Genomic DNA, 19,149 nt, shown 5'->3' with positions numbered 1-19,149 from the left:
TGTACTGGGCACTTGTGTCAGAAAGTGTTTGTAACAGTTTGATGGGGTTATTGGCAGAGACCATCAGATGGGATGAAAGTGGCATGGCCAGCCGGACATGTTTGGCTTGGGCACAGCGGCTTTCTGCACAGTCGTGGGCTGGCTGCAATCAGGGCAGCCCATCGATCTGCTGGAGGAAGGAGGGGAGGGTACATAAAGGACCCAGGATCTACAGGAAGACAAAATGAAAATGGGCACACAAACTGGTGGGGCCAGAAGGACAAGTGTGTGTGTGTGCTGGCAAGAAGGAAGGGCATTTCTCTGGGTGCGAAGGGAGATGCGGCTCATTTGAGTCAGCATAGTCCAAGACAGCCTGATAAGTCTGAGACTGTTGTAGGTCTCTTCCTTTCTGCTAAGGCTCATAACCCCCTTTCTAGCCAGGTCTCTCCTTGCCCATCTCACTGAACCATCAGGGCCTGCAAAAACTGAGACCATCCTGGGAAAGATGGATGTGGGGCTCTGACTGCCCGTCTCTCTTCCCTTGATCTTCATCCTCTGCTGTAACTTGGTTTCCCTCTTGCTTTGTGGCACTGCTCAGAAAAGAAACCCTGCTAGCGCTGAGACCTGAGTTCAAACAGGCTTGAGGCAGATACCAGTGACTTAAGGCTTAAGTCTTAAAGCTCAGCCCATTTCCTGCTAGTGCACAACTTGGTCCAGCAGGGATGGTAAGCCAAAAAAATGAGATCTCCAGGCGGTCAGGGAGGGGAGGACCAGAATTGTCCTAGTTGGGAACAATGGGGAAACACAGGAGAAGGGCTGCCACCTAGGATAAAGGAGAGCTCTGCTGAGGAATCCTTCACATTCAACCACCACTCTTGCTCCAGTCAATGACTGTGCTTCCTGTGAGGGGACTCCCTGTAGAGAAGGAAAGTTCCCCATAGAGAAGGAAAGTCCCCTCAAGTGAAATGCATTCCATTCTGCTTCCACTCCACATGACCGCACAGTCCTCCACAGGACAGCTCCGGACCTCAGCCCTCACACCCCACCCTCCGCCGCTCGCTCTTACCTCCAAAGCTTCCCCAAGGTCTTACTGAGCTCAGCATTGTGGAGGTGCGGGTACTGGTCAGCCAACTTCCTCCGGGCAGCCTGCGCCCAGACCATGAAGGCGTTCATGGGCCGCTTGACGTGGGGTTTGCTCTTGTTACTTCCATTGACCCGGACAGGCATGGGCACCAGGGTCCAGTCATAGCCGCTCAGCACCTGGCTGACTGCCTCGCGGATGCACACCGGGAACTTGTCATCATCCGCCTCTGAGTCTTGCTGTTCCTTCTTGACCTTCCCCATCTCCCCGTTCCCAGAGCCAGTGAGATGCGGGGAGTTGTCCGACGCCATGGAGGGTCCTGGCGAGAGGCAGTGGTGGTCTTCAGAGCCCACTGGGCTCATCTCCACCTCTGAAAGGTCTTGGTCATCAGCCATTGTTGCTCTCGAGCCTTCTCTCTTCCTTCTCACTGTCCTTCTTCTCACTGAGGAGGGGAGGAAGGAAGACAAAAACAAAGGAAAGAAAGGAAAGAACAGGGAAAAGAGAAAAGGAGAAGCAACCACCAAAACTGAAAGGGACTCCAAGGTCTCTGAAGAGCTGACCACGAGACAGGGACCGCTCAATAAAAGCGCAAGCAAAGCAATTGCCATGCACACCACAAAACCCGTGATCGATGGGGGTGGGGATGGGTCGGGGCCCCTGGTTAATTGGGATATTGCTCCCTATCTCTGCAATTGTGTGGAACTGACGTGTGCAGAAGGGTCTGCAGTAAAAGGGATAAGGAAAGTTGGGGACCTGAAAGGCAGAGAGACATGGACCATCCTGCCTGGGCATAGCAGCCCACGGGGGAGTGGGATGTGGGGGACAGCCACAAAACTTGTGTGGGGAAATGCCCCTTTCTTTTAAAGATCTACAGTGAAATTCCCGGGGGAGTCATGAGAGGGGAAGCGCCAGCACTGTGTCGATAAGCCAGAAGGGACCTATATCCCAGCTGCCAGGGAATCTGAGCGGGTGGCACCACCATGAAGGTAACCAGCCCAGGCCCTGGATCCACACACAGAGACCCTGATCCCAACTGTAGGAAAGTGCCTCTGTCGGAACACCTCATCCCTCACCCTCCTCTTGCAGCTGATTAACCAAAGGCTTAAAATACATCTACCCTGCATCCACATACACACTTCTGTCTATGTATGTGTACACATATACATATATCATGCATATATCTATATATACACAGATACAAACACAACCAAGTTTAACTTTGAGACAAGCCAAAGCTTTGGGTTGCCTGCCCCACACACTCCGCCTCTCTCCTTCTGTCTGCAGTCACCTCTAAAAGTCCCTGCTGCCGTGCAGCAATTTCCCCCTTAGAGAAAGAAACACTCTAAAAATAAAGGCCTTGCTATCCTACCCATTCGAGAATTAAAAAAAAAAAAAAAAATTTTTTGAGAAGAAGAAAGAAATAAGAAAGGAAAAAAAAAAGTGATAGAAAAGCATGCCCCTGACTTAACTGAAAAAAAAAAAAAAGCCAGTGCAGAGCAAGGGCTGCTGTCCCTCTAGTTTCAGAGGGCAACACAGATTGTTGGGGAAAATGAAAAAGTAAGAGAAAGTAGGGGGAAGAAAGCACGAACAAACGTGTGCGCGTGTGCGAGCAAGCTCAGGTAGGAAAACTTACATTGCTGGCCGGTGTGCCGGGCAAATCCTGCGAGGGCTGTGATTTGTATCCCAATAGCCCCCCTGTTCTCCCTCCCAGCCCCAGCGGCGTCGGGGAGTGCAGCACAGGGAGGCTCTCAAGCGAGTGCCATTCCTGGAGGGAGGCTTGGTTTTTACTAATACCCCGGCTGGATGTCTCTAGCTGGCTTTGCTGCTTAGCACCGGGGGAGGGAAGGGCGGAAGGTGGAGCCAAGAACTCCTCAGAGCCAGAATACAGTTGGTCAGGGATGACGGGGAGGGGATGCAAGCAGCCCCCCACCCCACCTCAGTCACCAGCATGTTCCCTGCTTTCCGTGGTGCCAGCCTCTTCACTTGAACTGCTGGCATTGAGCTGCTCTCAGTGGCATGGCCACCCCAGAGATGGTGCTGGAAGATTCACCCCTGGGAAGCTGGGGTGGTGGGATGCTTTAAGGGATCTACAGGGTTTGGGGAGATGGGTGTGCATCCCCAGGATGGGAGTCCCACCCTTTTCCCCTGACAGCATGGTTACTCCTGAGGGATCTAGTGTTCCCCATGTGCTAAATGAGTCCCCAGTCCTCATCACAGAGTCTCACGAGGACCCTGCTGTGCTGCAACAAGTTGGCCCAGGACCCTTTGGTCAAGGCACTGCCAAAAGGTCATCATTCAGACCTGCGTCTGTGGGTTGGGAAAAGGGATGCAGGAGATCAGGTGTGTCCTGAGGGTGGAGGACATCAACTCCAGGGAAAATACCATGCTGCTGGACAGTGGATGCCAATTTGAACCTTCTTAAGACTTTTGCAATCTAGGGATAGGCTTGTCACAACATGTTCGTCTCCGTAGTATCTTGCCAAGACAAGCAGGCTCTGCTTCCTCCAACATGCTGAGATGCTTCTGAAGGCAAAGGTGGGGGTCTTTCACAAAGAAAGGAAGGTCTCCTGATGCAAAGGACTATCTCACGCTCACTCAGTCTCATTCTTGCTGCTAGTGCACTAGGATATGAAGAGGATCTTGCCACTCAGTGGGTTAGAATGTTCTCTATCACATCTTCCATTTTCTAGCTCGCTTTCCTTCACAGGTGCCTCTGGTAGTTGATTTCTACACTTTTCTTTGTTACCAGGGCTAGTATAGACCAACACCAAATTCTGTTGAGCTTCGATGGCCCTCCTGAGTTATCAGTGAGGTGAACCAAGCTCTGGCCCCAGCTCCTCACTGGAGACCCAACCTGAAGACACTTCAGTGCTAAGTCATAAAACATAACAAGATTAATGGATGTGAACCAGGCAACCAGCTTGAAGGGATTTCAAGAACATTTTCAACTCCTACAGCAGATACTCACTCTAGAAAATTTGTGATGACAAGAAAACCCAATGGAGAACCTAACAAAATAGCATTGAGATCCTGCTTCCTCTGCCAAATCAGCAGCAACCTCAAGTCTTGCAGTATGGGATGAGTTCCCTTACCAAGAAACACCCCAGTTGTAGTTGTCACAAGAAGAGCTCTCGCAGCACAGACAGGAGCAATTTGGCAGCAAACCAGCAAAAATTTGGGGCAAAATCAGTTTGTACATGGTTGTCCATGGCCCACTGGATGCAGAGTCAGGGATACTGCAGAGCTAATGGCATGTTCCCCATCCAAAAAGGGTCATCCTCAGTCTACAGGCCAGAAAACAGTGTTTATTTGCCCTCCTTTCAGATGGTTGGTTCCTGTGAATGGGAAAGGGGCAATGGGGCAGAGATTTCTTGCTTTCCTCCAGAGTGGGGATATAGAGCACAGGACATCCAGCATTAGGGAGTGAGAGAACAGGAGTTCTCTAGTTCTTTGATGGAGAGGATCCCCAGTCAGGAGGCAAAGAAGCCCTACAGGGGCTGAGGGAAGCTTTATAGCTTGCTCAGGTCACACCCCAAATGCAACAGGCAAGCTCTGCAGGGAGAACAAGATAGTGCTGACCCACCACTCCCAACTGGACAAGAAAGGAATCAGACCCAGAAGGGATTTCAGTAACCCCCAGGGCTCTGGACCAGTGTTTGTCCCACTGCTCACCATCCCTGTCAAGGACTGCTGCCACCTGCCAGACAGGAGCCAAGTCCCATTCATGATGTTTTGGAAGAGCTGTAGGTGCCTCAGCTGCAGAGGCTCAAGGAGGGTGTACCAGCCACACTGTCTCTGCAATCTGATGTCCCAGTGCCTGCTCCTATTTAAATGATAGGGAAGGGATTTCTTCCTTCATTCTGCCTTTCTCCAGTTTTTGGTTTTTGTCTCCTTTGGTCCAGCCTCCACCTTATGAACTCTCTTTCTTTGCAGCCCTTTCCCCTCTTTTTCCAGCCCCCTCTCACAGAGCTGAGTGTTTGTATATCCTTTTCAAGTCTCTTCTGTTCATGTATCACCTCTTCTTGTGTTACAAAGAGGCAGATGCAGGAGTCAGAGCTGTGGAAAACAGAACTCTACTGTAGCAGGGAGAGGTGTGATCTTTCTTTTCAATTGAGAGGAGAAGACAGGCAGAAGGGAAGGAGAAGAGACCATTCCTGTTTCAGGAATCACTAGGGTGGCATGTCTCTTTCTCCTCCTCCTGGGCATCCTTTTTACAGTCCTGGGAGTCCTGTTGGAGGACCCTCCAAAACAGCAGCTGACATTGCAGAAGTGGTCTTTCTAAATGCAAGTCTTCCCAGTAAAACTGATCTCTAGGGGAATGCTCAGATAGCAGACTTCCATCCCTTCTTTTCAGCATATGTTTCTCTGGATGAGGAGTTACAGGTCCATAAGAAGGGACAGTTCTTTGTGAAAGAAGGGATTCACAAGCCAGACACCTCGCTAAGTCACAAATTTCCCATGACACGTCAGTGAATTGCTTACTTTCAGTCCCCAGTAAGGAAAGGGATGTGAGGGGGAAAAGCCATGTGAGGAGGAAAATGGTTAAAAGCAGGTGGGAAGCAGAGATGTCCCATGAGGTGCCTCTGTGTCCACACCACTCCCAAGGGTGATAGGAAAGACACCCTGCTCCAGGCTGACTGCTTGGAGAGCAAGGTGCATCACTGCAGCAGCACCTCCTCAGTAGGGTTTCAACCAAGGGACCACCTCCACCATGCAGGTGGGACCACTGAGGTTTCTTGGGAGGGATTTTGTCAGATGACACCTATCCTCTACTTCTGTAGCAAGAGAGGAGTACAAGGGGAGAGCCTGTCCACAGTAGAGGAGCAGCAGGATCCCCAGCCTGAGAGCCAGGGCCAGCTTTTGTCCCCTGCCCAACTCAGGGGCACAGGACTGGTATTGTCCCAGGACTGCCTGGGAAAATGGGAGGGGTTCTCCGTGAAATCTTTCCATACAGTAAAACAGCGTCAGAGCTGGGGAGAGTGAGGAGGGGACGACACAGACATTCGAAAAAATACACATACACACACCCCCCAGCCAAACAATACCCACAGTGTGCTGAGGGAAAGGGAGACCCATGAATTGGGAGTTTGATAAGGATTTGCTCCCGCGCGCGCCCGCTCTCTCAACGGCCCCTTCAGTTTTCCCAACAACCCCCCTCCTTCCCTTGCTGGCTTTCTTGTTTGGGCCCTAAACAGTGCACCGTCTTTGTTCGGGATACAGGTGAATGACAATCATGTGATTAACACACACTCACACACACACACACGCACACACATAAAAAGCTTTTTAAGAGCGTCCAGCTTGCTCCAGACCCGAAGACGGGAGAGGAAGCTCGGGCTTAGAGGAGCTGAGGCGGCAGCAGTGACCAGGATGGGGACAGCCACTGGGATGGATGAGCAGGCACCACCTTCTCTTTGCAAAATCCCCTCTCCGTGGAGGTGGGCACGTGAGGCAAGGAGGGACAGGTGGGGTCGGGGGGGCAAGATTTGGCATTTGTGGGTGGGAGGGGGTCTTGTCCCTGCTGTCTTCTTGCCTGCACCAGGCTGGTATGGATTTGCTCTGGCTGTATCCCCCTGTGGTGCTGTGGGAAGGATGGGGAATGACCATACCAACATCATGCCAGTGAGGGGAGCCAGATTTCGCCCACCAAAGCCAAGTTGGAGGCAAGGGGTTGCTGAGGAAGAGAAGTGGGGACCCCCCTGCTGTAAAGGGGGAGTGTCTTTCTACCCATAAGGCAGAAAGAGTAAGGGAGAGGGCCAGGCAACCCAGGTGGTCATGGGAGGGTTGCAGATGGCGGAGACAGTTGCCCCATGTTGGAAGTCCACTGTCCAAGTCAGAAATTTTGTATCCGACATCCTCAGTGAGGACTGCATGTCCCTTTTTGTGTGGAGATGCCACTGGGCCCTATCACACCTCATCACCATGGCCATGAAATAGCTGGGAAGCTGGTTACTAGTCCTGGGGGCAAGTGAAGGCTAGTGAGGGCATGGCCAGGTGACCATCTGAACCATCCATAAGGGAACTTATGAAAGAACTGGAAAAATTAAAAGGTTTCAAACAATTACTCTTTTAATTTTATGATTGCCCAAGTGTGATGCTCCGAGAAAGAGCAGGGAGGAGCAAAGGGAAAGGCCGCTATAATGCTTGGAAAATCTGTGAGTCTGCAGATGGTCTCACTCGTGAGACATCATGGGACACAACTGATGACAGCCTGGGAGAGATCAGGACCAGGTCATACCCTTTTCTGGAGCACCCAAGCCCAGCCCCGTCTCCACCATTTCCTCCTGCCCTTCTCTCCAAATTTCTTTCCCATCCTATGTCATGACTGTCCTCCCAGGTTCCCAGTGTGTGGATTGTTTTCAAGGCCTTTCTGTGAAGAGGAGAATCAGAGGGTCCCAGAAACCAGTGTTTGTGTCAGTCTCCTGGGTTCTCCATGATCTTCAAAGAGCCCTTCAATTTGCCTTCTGCCATAGGCATCCTCCCAACAGGGAGCTGGGCACAGAAACCACTGCTGAGTTCTGGTCTTTATCACCCCACACCACTTCTGGCTGAAGCTTCCACTATTGGTCCTAGACCTTCCCAGATGCCTCTGAGCTTCCAGCTGTGGGCATTGGTGAACTGGTTGCTCACAAGGCAGCCTGAGGAGAAAGAAAGCCGCGTGGGTCACTCTGGAAGTGCAACCGTACCTGCAGCCATATCTGGATTTTGGCAGCACCACACAGCATCTGTGTGATTACAGGACAGTTACAGCTGCAGGGCTGTGCAGTAGGTTTTGTCATGGAGTATGAGGGGAAACACAAGGCGAGCAATGCCTGGAGTCATTTACTGCTGGATGCAGTGTCCTGCACAGGGAGGCAAAAGAAATGTCGCAGTGGCTGACCTCCTTCAGGATTATCATTCCCCATGAGCAACAAGGCCTGGATGATGCTGGTTAGTGCCAGTGTGGCCCTGCACTCCCACCATCCCAGGACTGGGTGGGATCCCTCCAGAAATTCTTTGGAGATTGGATCTGGGACATAGTTGCGGAGTCCCATCTGGCTTCAGAGCAGGAGAAAACCTGTTCCCTCTCCAAGACATGGTGAGGGCTACCACAAGTGCAGGAAACCATACCGCTGCTGCCACGGGTGTGTGGCCTCAATGTGGCCAAACAGACTTTGCTCAGCAGCATTTTTTGCTCTAAACCAATAGAGTAAGGCACCAGCTGCGCCAGAGAGGAGGTATAGGGAAAACCTTATGGAGAGTAAAGAGGAGAATCATCTCTGAGCATTGCAAATACCCCAGGCAGCTCCCAGCCCGTCACCTTGGCCAGTCCAATGTTTCATGTGCAGGGCAAGGACTTCTGAGGGCTAAACAGAACAATTTTCCTGCATTACTGGGGTCTGGGAAGATCAAAGAGGAATGGGGCAAGCATGTCTGTCTACTACCTGCTTTGATAGGTGGCACAGAGCCTGCCTGGCTGTTAACCCCCTCGTCTCCTGACAGAGAGGACAAGTGTATTTCCAAAAGGCTAACCTCAAAAAACATGGACTGAAGGGGTAGAGCCGGGGGAGAAAGACAGATTTTACCTTTTCTCGGATGGGGTCTGGCATATCCAGTGTTATGTAATGGGGAGGTGGATGCTTTCGGTCTGTGCAGCGGAGGAGAGATGCCTAGAGCCAGAAAGGAAGGGAATTGTACAATACTGGGCAGAACAATCAGAAAAGGGGACCCCCTCAACAGGACCTGTGGTGGTAGCAGTGCTGAGTGACCCCAGTGAGCTCATTCAGTGGTGGTCAAGGTGGCTCCAGAGTGATCTTCACCTGTTACTGGTCCTCTTGATGCAGGGAGGCTCCTGTGGAGCCGGGGGAAGGGTTAAGTCGCGAAGGCTTCAGCCTGCTGCCTTGGCCCCTGTAATTCCTGCAGAGAGTAGGACTGGGAGAACAAGGAGCCCTTTCTGTTCACAGGAATTAATAGCAAAGAGTCATCTGGGGTGTCATTCAAGCCCTGATCAGCTCCCGGAGGAATGTGAGGGAGAGTGAACGAGGGAGCATGGCCTGAGGCCGAGGCACCAGAGCCAGGGCAAGAGCAGTTCGACTGGTAACCAGAGTTACCAGCCAGCATTTGGGCAGTGGGAGTATCTTCTCCTTCACCCCAGTCTCCATGTCCTCTCTTCCCCGTGCAGGAGCTCACCCTGACACTCATATTCAAAGAGAACCCAACAGCTCCTAAGCTTGTCTCTTGTGACCCATCACTTCAGCCCCAGGAGAGGTGAGATGTCCCAGCCCGTCAACACCACAGACTCCCCTCTGCTGAGCCTGGAGGGATGTGCCAGGTAACCAGGTGCCAGCACAACCCCAATGCCTCCACACTGCACTTGAACTTTAGGAGGCACCCCCTTTCCAGGGCTCACTCATCACCCCCAGCCTGTGATGGCTGTCAAGTTTGTCCTCCCAAGCAAATTTGCCCATGGAGAGGGTCTCCAGGGAGCCCTCAATCACAGCTGGGGATAGCAGGCTGTAGCTTAGGGAACAACAAAGTTCAGTGCTGAAGCCTTTGCTGCTGCATTGTCTCACCCAAACTGCCTTGGTCACAAATTTTGGAAGAAAAAGATTAGTCTAAGGACTTGTCATGCAACTGTTCCATGGCATTGCTTCATGGCTTCACAGGAAGGCTTGAAAGTACTGCACAGTAACACTGCAGCATTGCCTGTAATGACAACCAGCTCTAGTGAAGCAATAAGAGACTTTGGCCACATCTCTACTATCCTGAGAAGGACAGTTTGGAGGGATCCATCCTATGCTGTGATCCCCTTCCTCCTCTTTGCCTGACTACATCATGGGCAGTCTATGTGACAATGCATAGTAGCACAGGATGACTTGAGGCTCTGACGATGCAATGTGTTCAACTCTACCATGTGGACTAGAGGGCCTTCAGGTCAACCCTTCAGGTCAGCCCCAGATGTGAGCACAGACTGTGACCTGAGCTCACCAGCCTGGCAGCAAGTGTAGGTTGGGCAGACTGTGACCTGCGTGAAATGCGAACAGAGCCGTGCTGGAGTGCATGAGTAGCTTTTGCTGGTTGAAACGTATCCCACCAAAGCCTCCCCTTCTCTCCCCACACACCAGGTTAGTGTATAACCAGTCTTAAGCACTGGCCTTGCATCTCAGCATCCTCTGAACGATGCATGGTGCCACCGGGATGGACTCCTCCGCTCCTGCCCCACTCCCTGTACCACCGCCGACACCACTGCCTCAATGAGTGTGCCTTGTCATAGAGGGGTTAATAAATGATGCAAGAAAGAAGGCCTTTAATGCATGATGACCTTTGGCCTTTCATAAATCACAGTGTTGGGCTGCAAATACACGGGGGGCACGAGGCACTGGGGGGAGAGGATGGGAGGGGGTCCATGCAGCTGCGCCACGGAGTTGACATTGTTCCCACCATCACTAAAGTGCAACAAATCCCTCTATTGTGTTCCTGGTTTATCTGGTTCCTCTTGTTTATTAGCAGAGGTTGTTTGGCACTGGCTCCAGCCCTGGGCGGGTGGAAAGAGTGTTGGCACGCACCAGAGAAGGGGAGGGAGGGAGTGGGGGGGATCGGGACTGGAGGACGAGAGCAGTTCATCAATGGCTGTATTGTCCCATCTTTTTTGTTGCTCCTGTAATGATATGTTCGAAAAAAGGGGATTAAAAAAAAAAAAAAAAAAGAGGCGGGGGTTTGGGGGAGGCAAGAGAGGGAGAGAAAGACAAACGGCATAGAAGGACGTGGTAAGAATGGCTGGTCTGGGCCCACAGCGGATGCTGTTGCAGCTGGGGAGGATGGGTCGGGACAGAGCCGCGACGGGGCTGCTCTGTGCCTTTATGCTACTTATTCAGGTCGAGAGTCGTGATCTCCAGTGGCTCAGGCTGGGCCCACCCGTGCCAACTCTATTCATGGCCAGCTGGGACCACGTGCGCATGGCAGAGAGGATGGGGCAGTGGGGGTGAGGAGTTAGGGCCAGTGGGGAAGGGGAAGGAAGGCTAATCCTCACGTCTCTCAAGACTGAACCTGCCTTCATACAGAAGAGGCAGTTGGGAGGCACAGCATTCTCAAAGCATTGTTCGTGTCCTTCATCCTGCTTGGTTATAGTTCTCCAACCTACCCACCCATTATAGGAAGTAATAGGGCCAATTCCCAAATTAGCAGAGATTTTCTTGTGCTCAGACCTTGCTTACACTTGCGTTTTTTCACCTGCAGCTGCCTATGGACACATGCCCATGAAGAGCTCCACTGATTTTCATGGGGATCACTGGGACAGTGTTTCCAGGATTGCTGGAAGGTGATTACACTTTGCTTGCCACTTTGACTAAAGCTAGTTGACAGCATGGGTAAAACTGCCACAGACACAGGGGTTTTGCTCATCATTGCCCTGCCTGTTGCTACCCATGAAGCTGAACATACACAAACAGCCTTATTGAGATCAAAGTGAAATTTATTGATAAAAGAGTGAAATTCTGTATGGGATGCTCAAGGGCATTTTCTAGTTCATTGTGGGCCACTGCTGGCTGGGGTTTTGCTCAATCACACCGTCTGTTTCTGCTCCAGTGACTCCACCACCTCAGAGGTGTCACATAGGGGCATGTTGATCTGGACGCTCAAAGGAGCTCTGTGGAGATTTTTATTTTTTTATATCAAATGGCATAACTCAGAGATTGAAACATTCTGCTGAACTTGAAATAGCAGGTTTTATTTTGTGGTTATTAGGCTCTTGTGTCTGACCTCTCATCTTTCAACCTAGGTCAAGTTTTAAATGCAAAATGCTGGCTTGAAGTGAAATGTCAGAAATTAACTTTGAAAATGTCCATTCACACCATTTTGGCATTTAGAAAAGAATAATCCAGGAAAATTGCCTTGAATTGAAATGTTTTGATATTTTAAAAATCTGTCTCCCACAGTCTGTTTCCAGTCAAAAGTGCTTGTTGAATCATGTCTGGATTTGCAACTGGTTTCATTTCCCTGAAGTCACACTTTTTGGTATATTATTTAGCAATAAATGTTTCCCTGGTACCAGTCATTTCCACATTCAGATGATGCCACATCCTTGCCATTCTTGGGAGGTCTCAGGGTCTCCTCAAAGTCCTGGAGTGTGGTTGGGTTCTTGGTTTCCCCGAGTCTCACCTTGGCACAGGTGATCTCGGAACTCACAGCAGGCCTGCCACCAGTCTGTGCCACCCACTCTCTGAAGGTCAGTTGTAAAGCTCAGAACTGGCACAGCTGTACCTTTCTGGCCTTAAAAATTAGAGGCTTAAGGTCATTTAAAGTGGTTGCAGAGATTTGTGCAGCTGCAACTCAGGGTATTTCTAAAGGGACGTATGAGGAGTGGCAGCGATGTGAAGGGCTGAGAGGAGGGAATAGGACAGACTCTTCCTCATCACATGGATATACAGCAGCGCATGCCAAGAGACCCCTTTTCACCTGAGTGGAAAATGAAGTGTGTCAAAGCTAAGTAATATTGCTGACTTAATTGAAGTTAACATTTTTCATACTCTCTTCTCCCACACAAATCTCTCCTTGCATAGAGATATGCAAGCTAGTGATGACAGACTGTACAGCTGCCAGCAGCTTCCCAACCCCTCATTTAAAGAGTGGTTCAGCTCCCCACATCATCTTCTGCCCATCACATCTCTTCAACAGGAGACTGATGATATTCTCTGCTATAAGAAATTATCAAACCTGATTATAGCTTTCCCCAGTCAGATCCTGCTCCATATCCAGCAGGTACTTCCATACCCAGTGTCAGCTAAAGCATCTTCCTCTGAAAAGAGAGAATGAATAGGCAAGATTCAAAGAATGAATAGGCAATTGTCCAAGCAACACGACAAGAGGCACTGGGCAGAAATTGATGCACAGGAAGTTCCACCTTAATATGGGCAAGAACTTCTTTACTGTGCAGGTGACCCTGCACTGGAACATGTTGCCAAGACAGTTTGTGGAGGCTCCCTCATTGAAGAAATTCAAGAACCATCTGGATGCAACGTGCTCTAGTATGACCCTGCTTGAGCAGTGAGGTTGAACCAGATGACCTCCTGTGGTCCCTTCCAACCTGACCCATTCCATGATTCTGTGAATAATTCCCAGCATCAGTCAGTATCAGTATTTACTCAGATAGAACATTCAGGTCCACTTGTCCTTCCCTTCCTCTAGTCCAGTGAGACGTGACTTCATAGGACTCCTGCATTGCAAACCCAGAGAGTTACAGGGTTTCCCTTGAAAAAATCTGGTCACATGATGAGCATAACAGCAAACTGGAAACAGAGTATAGTTTGCCTGTGCCAACTTGAACTGGTGGCAACATTAACCCTTCACCTGTGCTGGACAGTCACAGGAATGTATTGAAGCCAAATCCCCTCTGAGACTCTCATGGCTCTCTTTTTTCTTATGGGCAGTCAAAGCTTTGCCTAACCTAAGGCCATCTCTCAATCTCATCAGCCCTCATAGCAGGTGGCACTTGTAAGGCTTTGAAGGAGAAGTTAGTGTCGGCCCAGAGTAGGTTGTGACATGTCACAGAAAGGACAGAGCACTGGCACCTGGATTTATAGCAGGCAAGTGCATCCCTGAGTGTCCTCAAAGTCTAGCCTAAGCTGCTCTCCCTGCAGGCAGCCCCAGGATCACACTGCAGATGGTCCTAAGACCATTCAGTGGGCAGTGATGAGGACCAGTCAGGTTGCCTCAAGGCTGTGCCTGCAAAGCACTGTAGTTTGGAGCAGGAAGCACCTTTCCTTCCACATGAGCAGGTAATAGAAAAGAAAATAAATTCTCATCACGGACACGAAGAGGACGTCTCATCCCAGACCACGTGAGAGACACTCCTTGGACACTGAGGTCTCAGCTGTGCTCATGGTCCACCTGACTGCTTTTAGGGGCATCCCTTGGGGCAGGGACAGGACTGTGGCACTCACTATGAACTTCACAGTCTGAGGAGTTGTCAAGAATCTTACCACTAGGTTTTGCTTCCCGAACCCCAGGAAAGTTCAAGGAATCACTTGCCAAAATGGACTGGGAGTTTTTAAATGGGTATCAGCATTAAGCTGGCAATTCTTAACAAGCCCAGATCAATTTCCTAATCAAGAGGTACATCTGGGATGTTTTAAACCTAAGTGGCACCTCTTGGGAACAGCCCAGGCCGTGTACCTCTGAGACAGTTGAACATTTTGCACTTTGCTCAGGAGCAGGAAAGGAGTCACAGCCCGCCGGGACGTGTGACACGGTGACTAGAGGAGCATGGCACTGCTGGCTGAGCATCCCGGCCCAGATGGCACAGCTGAACCTGGCGGGCAGCAGGACTCCCCGGCACCGCCGGCTGCACCAGTGCCTGCTCCCACGCTGTCCACAGCACAGCTGCCTCATGTCCCCTCCTCTCCCTATCCCCCAGGGGACAACACTGTATCCGTGGTCCCCTGGCCACCAACGTGGCCCCTCTGTCAGGGGTCCCCTCGCTCACTGGTCAGCTCTGTTTGAATCAAGGCATGAGAATTTCTTCTTCATTCGCACAATCATCTTGCCTTGCCCCCACCCCCCCGCCACCTCCCCATCAATATCCTCCTTCCCTGCCTCCCTCCTCCTTCCCGCCGCCTCCCCCTTCTCTCCCTGGAACTTCCCTGCAGCTGCAGAGCTGGCCAGACAATCGGGTGTTTTAGAGAAATACATTTTTGGGCTAATTTGCCATGCATAAGTGTTTCTCTTACCCTTTAAAGGCAGGGAACAAAGAGCACATTCTCTGGGAGCTCTGCCCTGTTGTGAGCAGCCCTGCAGCTGTACAGCACTGTGCTACCCTCCGCTCTCCTGCTCTGCTCTCTGCTAACTGTGCAAAGAGATGGGGCTCTGCTTCTCTCTGGGACCACAACATCTCCTACCCGTCACTACACATTTCTTTCTGCTTTGTATTTTTTTTTAAAGCAGAGCCAGAACAAGTGGGGAAGGAAGGGATTTTGGCAGCACTGTCACCTAGGCTGACTTGCCAGATCCTTCAGGTAGAGTCTTTTATGTTGAGACTTTGTTTATTTAGAGACAGTCTTAATTTTCCTTTCTTTGGGGTTTAACCCTGTGTCCAAGTGAAGTATTTATTTTATCCCCTTGGTAAGTAACACTGTGGCAATGTGTTACACACACCATATTAGAATGCATGAAATTTTGTCCTATCAAGAAAACCTAGTCAAAATGCAAGTCCTGTGAGAGGTTTCCAGGTCCTTTTTTCTGACTTCAAACACTGGTAGCCATCCCTGCCCATGTCTGGAACTGTTCAAGGTCAGGTTATGTGGGGTTTTGAGCAATCTGGTCTACTGGGGTGACATCCCCCCTCCGTGGCAGGAAGGTTAGAACTAGAGGATTTTTAGAGTCCCTTCCAAACCAAACTGTTCTATGATTCTATGATTCCTGGGTGGGAGGATTTTCCTTTTCAAGGCTAAGATGCTGAGTGATGAACAGATTTGGCCTGGTGCATTAAATTGGGAAGAAGATGCAGATGTTCTGGCATGAATCACTCACAGGTTGTGGGAGAAGGAGGTAGCCTGGAGCAGCTGGACACTGAGAACTAAAGATTTTTGTCACTTGTTGGGAATCTCATTTCAGCAATTGCTGAATAATCCTTTTCCTATCCAAAGAAAGCTGTCCAGCAAATTGCTTCCCAAGTGGAGTGACAGGTTCTGGTATAAGCAAAACAAGGCTTTTAAACCAGCCATGGTGTATTCACTTGCACCACTTTAGTAGCACTGTATCCAGGCAAATTCTTCCCATCAGCCCAGTCCCATCTGCGAGGAGAGGAGAGGAGCATTTGGTGGAACACATATTTCAGGAAAAGATTATGGATTATGGACTAAGATCGTGAGCTTCTAAGCCAGGAAAAGCCAGCCTGGAGGAAATGATAGCTAGAGAATCGTATGGTATAAGAAAGTATAATCCACAGTACCACCCAAGTGCTAGGACAGTGGAATAGGTTGAGCCTCACCTAGCACAGTCTAATAAATCCCTCCATGATTTATCCCTCCATGAGCTCTTTGCATTCAACAAGGTTGGTAGCCATATGCTAGTAGGACCTAGGAGGCTGTGAATGGAGATAAGACTCAAAGATGTGCATTAACTGACAGTGTAGTAGCACTTGTTCCACATAGAACAGCACCTGCTTTTAACTCAGCTGAGATCTCAATGCTCTGAGACTCCTGCCTTGCTATGCTACTGTGAATGAGTTGTATGAGGTAGCAGTGGAGAACTTAAAGTTTTTTAGTTTTCAAACCTCATTTCAAACTCCAGAACCTCTCTTCTGACCTTACAGTAACTCCAGTAAGTGCCAATAAGGTATTAAAACCATAGTGCCAAGAAAAAGTCGATTTCTGCCAGACTCACACCTGCAATAGTGAAAATCCCATTGAGCAATGACTTTAATCATATTTAGTATCCCCTCTGGCTAAATGTCCTCCAATCCCTTTAGGAGACTGAATTTGAACATTTCCCTGGCAGGACTGCAGGGGACATTGCACAGCACAGGTGGTCTAAGTTGCACAGGTAGGTTGGACTCCAAGACCAAGTGCCAACACAAACACCCTAAAGCCCTGGATGAGGTTCACAGGAGTAAAATTCAACTCCAGCCTTTACGGTTATACCATCTCAGTAAGACAGAAGGAGAGATAGAAAGGAAAGGGAGGCAGAAGGTCAGGGAGTGGGGGAGGGCTGGGAGCCTGCAGATTTCTGTTGCCACATGATTTTCCTGGTTGTTTTCAAACCGCTGCTCTAACAGACACACACGAGTCCCATGTGATGGCTTATTTACGAAAGCACAGTTGTAAAGCTGTGTGCATCTCACATCCGCTCAGAGCCCACCTGACTGCGGGCTCCACAGGCACCCACTGCATCCTCCCCATCTGTACCATCAGGCCAAGGGGGATGGGTGACCTATAGTGAGTGAACACTGCTCTTGACCTTGTGAGATAATGAGGCAGAGAGGAGAATTGCCTTTCCATTTCCAGACTGCTCTTTGAAACCCTGGCACTGTGTTAGGAGGCTCCAGAGGTAGGGTGTTGTCCCTTCTGTACTGTTATAAGGAGAAAAAGCTTCTCTTTCAGACCTGTCTGCCTTGCTTCTTCTATTTTGTAGAGCACCCAGAAGAAAGCTTGTATTCAAACTGACACAACCTACGCCTATATCCACCTATCCATGGATAGGTGCAGATCCTGTTTCCTAGGGCAGAACTTTTTCTGGTACCATCATCACAAAAGTCTCCTTTCATCTGAAGATCCACTCAATAAAAGAGGAAACCTCCTTATAAAGAACGGGGAGGAGGTGAAGAGAGAGAGTTCACAATTAAATAAAGATGGTTGTTTCTTTGGAAATGGAGAATTTGGCTTACCTTCAATTCATTTGTACAGAGAACCCCTAACTCCAGTAAAATTGTTCTTCTCAGACAAAGGGAGGACTAAGACATGAGCAAGGGAGATAAAATGTGTGAGAACAGAGTTTTTGAAGGCCAACAATAGAAACTGAATTCACAGAGGCCATGATGGGACAAGATTATGCTGCAGTAAACCGTTTATTTTGTGGATGGTGTTTTCCTCACTCCACAGTCCTAGCTGCCATCATCCCTAAGAAAAATGTCAATGGGAAAGAGTAATCATTTCATATGCTACAGTGATCTTTTCCCAAAACTTTCTTCTATGGAGAAAGGACACCTGAAATTTTAAAACTTTGATATGGTCAAACCACCAAACATAATCCCTACCTCATTTTCTCTGACAATTCTCTTTCTTAAATTGCCCCAGAGCCAAGACCGCTACCTCACCACACAGATTACGCCTCCCATGGCCATGCCTCTTTCCCTCATGCTCAGTAAATCTTCTCCATGAAGGGTTAATTCAACCAGGGCCTTTTACTCCAAGTTGTTTTCCAAGTAGCTGAGAGAATAGGTCTCTTGTTACAAACATGGCTTCTGGGCATTTGGTGATGCTTTCCCTTTTCTCTCTCTCATTACTACAAAAGGATCTTTTGTTCTCATCTCTCTGTCTCATTTACTCTCCCCCACCCTGCTCTCGCCTCTTCCCTCCATTGGCTGCCAAGTGACTAAGGAATGGCAAAAAATGGCCATAGCTTGGTCATGGCAAATATTTCTTCCCTTATTATCTGATAGAGACCTTGAGCATCTATGTGAAGGGCCCTCTGCCTTCTCTCCCCCCCCCCGGGCTTTTCTTAGACGTGGGGAAAAATGAGTCAGACACAACACGGCAGGATATAAGTTGAATCAGCCCAACATGCTAATGGAAATGTCTTGTGAATTGAGTCATGGTGCCTGTTTCAGGAAAATTAAATGATAGGGACCCAGAACTGGCAGGAGTTGAGTGGCAGTTTCAGCAGGTCTGGATTTTTATGGGAACTCGGCATTTATTAAAAAATACATGGGAGGCACAAAAAAGTAACTCTCTTGCCTCCACATTTACTGATTCAGATGTTTGTAAGCTGGAGCCATCACTCTGTTGTATGGATTGTAGTGTCCCATGGTTTCTCTGCACTATTGCTGTAAATCTTCTTGTGCATGATTTACCACAGAAAAGTTGTGGCAAAACCCCAGGAACATTATGTCTTCCCACACCCCATTGAAATTATACCTCAGGCATTCCTACAGGCACCCTTCTAGCTATAGTCTGCGTGCACATGCTGCTTCACTGAGTCACCTCACACATACGCAGATATGTATAAGATCACATGGCACCAAAGTCACTGCAACTTCTACAGTGACCTTTCTGCAACAGAAACAATTCCTTAGCCACATTCCCACACTCGCTGCCTTTTACAGCATTTGGGTATAAACTTCACTGATACTGCCTTCTGCAAAAATTAAAATTCTTCAGTCTCACCTGAAGCAAATCCTCCTGCCTTTCTGCTCACCTTGTCTACTCACCCTCTTGACTCCTCTCTCCAGCCTTTGTCCTGAGTCCATTTCACTCCATGTCATCCTTCAGGTGAACACAGCATATGCTGCTCGGGTCCATCTGCCAAGCTTTCTGCACTCTTCTCCCGTTCAGTGCCTTAACTGTTTTGGAAGGTCTTAGAAACAATAATGAAATATCAGCCTTAGCAACGTCCCGCAC

The 19,149-nt window shown here is 49.5% G+C and overlaps 2 protein-coding genes across 4 annotated transcripts in view; one reads left to right on the top strand and one right to left on the bottom strand.

Annotated features, from left to right (window-relative positions):
- POLR2F (RNA polymerase II, I and III subunit F) overlaps positions 1–11,349 on the top strand; it is a 26,058-nt gene extending 14,709 nt beyond the window's left edge. The window contains exon 5 of the mRNA XM_050323588.1: positions 11,276–11,349. Coding sequence (XP_050179545.1) covers positions 11,276–11,312 — 37 coding nt within the window. The 3' untranslated portion in view covers positions 11,313–11,349. The remainder of the gene's footprint in view (positions 1–11,275) is intronic.
- The window catches only part of SOX10 (SRY-box transcription factor 10), a 26,751-nt gene extending 7,602 nt beyond the window's left edge, over positions 1–19,149 (bottom strand). The window contains exons 1-2 of one of the 3 annotated variants that reach the window (XM_050323553.1): positions 18,960–19,149; positions 1,046–1,502 (exon numbers count right to left, since the gene is read on the bottom strand). In XM_050323553.1, coding sequence (XP_050179510.1) covers positions 1,046–1,455 — 410 coding nt within the window. In that variant the 5' untranslated portion in view covers positions 1,456–1,502; positions 18,960–19,149. Of the gene's footprint in view, positions 1–1,045; positions 1,953–2,693; positions 2,861–18,959 lie in introns of those variants that run through there. The other 2 variants (XM_050323552.1, XM_050323551.1) reach the window with 2 other exon arrangements.

Source organism: Myiozetetes cayanensis, unplaced genomic scaffold, assembly GCF_022539395.1.
Source record: "Myiozetetes cayanensis isolate MyiCay16 unplaced genomic scaffold, myiCay2020 scf3, whole genome shotgun sequence".
Taxonomy (NCBI): Eukaryota; Metazoa; Chordata; class Aves; order Passeriformes; family Tyrannidae; genus Myiozetetes; species Myiozetetes cayanensis.
The sequence above is the reverse complement of the archived record's forward strand: the minus strand, read 5'-3'. Positions and strand labels throughout refer to the sequence as shown.